Here is a 3,588-nt window from a genome sequence, read left to right on the forward strand (position 1 = left end):
TGGCACCTAGGCCCTCAGCAGCATGGAGTAGGTGAGCATGCGCACAAGGACACAGAAGGCCGGCCTGTGCCCAGCTTCTTCTCTGATCAGATGTGGAAGAACAGTTCCATTCTCTGTAACTAACAAACAACATAGCTAACATACAGGTGAACAAGAGATGAGCAGCCAGCCCTTCTGTTAAGGGAAAATCAGCTAAGATTAGGCATCAGACACACAGGGCTCCTCCAGCATTGTGTATCCTTCTGACACAACAAGTTCAAATGTGTTTTTCTTTTTCTTCAAACTTTTCACTTAGAGATAATTGTCGGTTCACTTGCAATTGTAAGAAATAATTCAGAAAGATCCGTGTACCACTTACCCAGGCGTCCCTAATTAGGTAGGTAACATCTTGCAGAACAATAGTAAAAATCAACAAGGATATTGATATAATCCATCAATGCGTGTTATGTTCTGAAAATCAATTTAACCCTTTGAAAAAGCAGCAAATCCATAAAAATGCCTCAGGTTCGACAGTCTTTAGATGATTTTTTGTGTGTTTATGAACAGATCGGTTTGCTTGGCTAAGGGAGGCGTGACGGGAACTGTTGACTCACCAAGCCGCGGGTTCTTTGAATGAATCAAACTTCTCTCTCACGGACAGCACTTACTGTGGAGGAGGAACTTCTTTGCATTTTGTTTTAGTTTAGGATTTCCTAAAATTAAGACAATGGAGTGTACAGAGGGGTATAAACCTACTAGCAACAGGCAGAAGAGAAAGATGAAGTTTCTGATCTTGAAAATATGAGAAAGGACTAAAGTAGCCATCATGTACTGGGACACGTAGAGGACCAGGAAGGACAGGAAGGACAGGAGAGCGCTGATGTGGACACTCACGCTAGGGGGCCTGGTGCCTGTGGCTGTGCTTATCATCTGCCGGGTGTGTCTCCCCAGGGAAAATATCAAGAGAAGAACAGAGATAAGGAAGATAACTAAGGGCAATAAGAGTTCAATGACCAAAACCACAAGCTGTAACACAGGTATTTCTTTGATTTCTCTGACTTGAGTTGTTGCATTTGGAAAGAAAAAGCTTGACCAGGTTTTTTGGAAGAGAATCCATGCACATTTTCTGTGGAAAACAGAAGTGAGAGATGTACACAGCAAGGTCCCCCAAATCAGCCATGGCACCAACTTGGAGATTCTCAACTTCAACCAAAAGAAGAGCGGGTGAGCGATGGTGGAGACCTTGGTGCAGTAGAAAACGCTGAGCCACGTTGCAAGCCAAAGTTCCGATTTGTATATAAACATGAAAATTATAAAACACCCAGCAGAAAGAGAGATTTCAATCAGGGAAAGAAGAGCCAGATTAAAGTAGAACATGACTACCTGGAGACAAATCCTGGAAGTCGCCAGGAAGCAAAGGAGGAGGTCGAAGGGCAGCATCTTTCTCTGCTTGATCGAGCCTGTGCTGGTCACAACCACAATGATGCCATTTGCTAAAACCCCCATGAGACACTCTATTGTTGCAAAAATAAGATGGGTAATAACGAGAGACTCTAGCATTTTAACAAAAAAATCAGTTATTTTAAAAACTGGTGTAGTTATATATTTTTGGACAATTTGAATTATTGAAGTTTTCTGTTTTTCTTCAACTAGACTGAACCCCGATGGGGAACACGGCTCTAATAAGAAAGGTAGTGAGGCAGGAAGGTAACGTACATGTGTTTATAGCACAGTTTTTTCTATGTAGTTCCAAGGCAGTCAAATAAGAAAGAGATAGTCTAGCAACAATTTGCTTGTTCGTGATGGCTTTTGCATTTTCCAGGACTAGGTAAGCTTTCGATGTCAGCATCACAAGCAAATGTTGGAAATGAGACACCTTCAGGGCTGGGAGAAGGGGTCCTCTGCTGCATCATCAGTGGAGGTTTCTTAGCCCCTCCTCGGTAGCCTGAATATTTGTATCTACAGGTAGGATTCTACTTAATGTTTGAGAAGTATTCTTAAAAATATTTTCTTTTGAAATTGTCACCTCTGGTATCATTATGAAGGACACTCAGCAACGTAAGGCTCCTAAGTAGTTGTTTTCCGCTCTGCAATGGCTGAACACTGCAGGACCACCTAAAACTTAAAACAGCGACGTGATAAAACATCTGTGACACACAGAGAGCATCACAAATATGTGTATTCAATCAGTCAAAGGCCTAAAGGAAGGTAATTCACAGCCAAGAGAATCAGTCGGCACCATCCACACCAGCAACTATCGGCAGAATAATACAAGGGTTGGGACCTTTTCCTGGTTATTCTTTCAAAACCAGGAGAATTTTATGATGCGAGCTTGTTGTTCCAGGGGAAAAAGTAACAATATAAGAGTACGTGACTCAATGTGTTGTTATAAGACTATTTTTGGAAAAATTAAGTTAGCATTTTTTAATATGCATGGTGTGCCAGGTCTTATGCTAAACCAGGTTTTCTCAATGTCAACACCATCAATATTTGGGTAATTCTTTGTCAGTGCAAGGAGGGAGCTGTCCTGTGCAATGTAGGATTCACCAGCATCCCTGGAGTCTACCCACTAGGTGCCCATAGTACGCCCCCCTCCCCAGGTGTGAAAACCAAAAATGTTTCCAGATGTTGCCAAATGTTCCCTGAGTGGCAAAATCACACCCAGTTAAGGACCACTGCCCTAAACACTGGGGGACAGCAGTGGGCAGAACAGAGTTCCTGTCTGTCAGGCACTCAGAGACTAAAGGCAGAGCAAGCCATGTGTATAGTGTGACAACAAACTAAATTGGTTATTTGGACAATTCACCACCAGAGCACGAAGTGGGGAAGAGTTTATTAAATGCTGGGGGAACTGAAGCTTTTCTAACCTAGCACTTGATCACAACATTCCCAGCAGATCCCCTATGGAGGCATATGTCCTGGATACATGTCACTTGGTCCAGAGGTGTCATAAACGACACTTAAGGTGAATCTTACACTTAGAACGCTGGCAGGAAAACCAGATGAAAACACCAGCGGTGAATTACTTTGTCATTCTTCTCAGAATACGTGATGTCTGTGCAATGTAGGCTCCACTTCATTGTCGTTGCAGCTTCCAAGTGACCAAGGGAACGAAGGGGAACGAACATCTTCAAGGAGGCAGCTCCTCAGTGGCTTCTACCAAAACAGATCTGGAGTCGATCATGACCATCAGAATAAACCTTGTTCTTCTCCTCCAGGTGGAAAAAAATGTACTAAAAAAAAAAAACTTTCTGATTTTACCTTCTGCAGGCTGGAAAAGCAAAAATGGAAGGGCGTCCATTTATGCAATAACGAAGCTAAGAACACTTGAAAGAGAAGTAGCTACCATTTCCTTGGTTGCTCAGTCAAACCTCTATCAAGGTGCTGGTCTCTTTGCTGGCACATATTGGCTGCCAGCCCGTGCTCTGCAAGGCTCAGCCCTGTGAAGGCATGCCTGGGCTTTCTCCTCATCCCCAGTATTCATTCATTCTTTGATGTTTGGCTTATGGAGCATTTGTTAGGTAAAACCAAATTCAATTACATAAGGGTTTTCATAACAAAGGAAAAGAGAAATAAATATTACAAAGCCACCTTGAAAGACAGTTTTTG

The 3,588-nt window shown here is 42.7% G+C and overlaps 1 protein-coding gene across 1 annotated transcript; it reads right to left on the minus strand.

Annotated features, from left to right (window-relative positions):
- Nucleotides 1-630: 630 nt before the first annotated feature.
- TAS2R1 (taste 2 receptor member 1) lies at nt 631-1,539 on the minus strand. The gene has a single exon (XM_024578389.2). It carries the CDS (start codon nt 1,537-1,539, stop codon nt 631-633), a length of 909 nt encoding a protein of 302 aa, XP_024434157.2.
- Nucleotides 1,540-3,588: the final 2,049 nt, after the last annotated feature.

Source organism: Desmodus rotundus, chromosome 1 (assembly GCF_022682495.2).
Source record: "Desmodus rotundus isolate HL8 chromosome 1, HLdesRot8A.1, whole genome shotgun sequence".
In the NCBI taxonomy this organism is placed as follows: domain Eukaryota; kingdom Metazoa; phylum Chordata; class Mammalia; order Chiroptera; family Phyllostomidae; genus Desmodus; species Desmodus rotundus.

Coding starts and splice junctions, on each gene's coding strand:
- TAS2R1 (XM_024578389.2), bottom strand. CDS start 1,539: ATGCTAGAGTCTCTCGTTATTACCCATCTTATTTTTGCAACAATAGAG.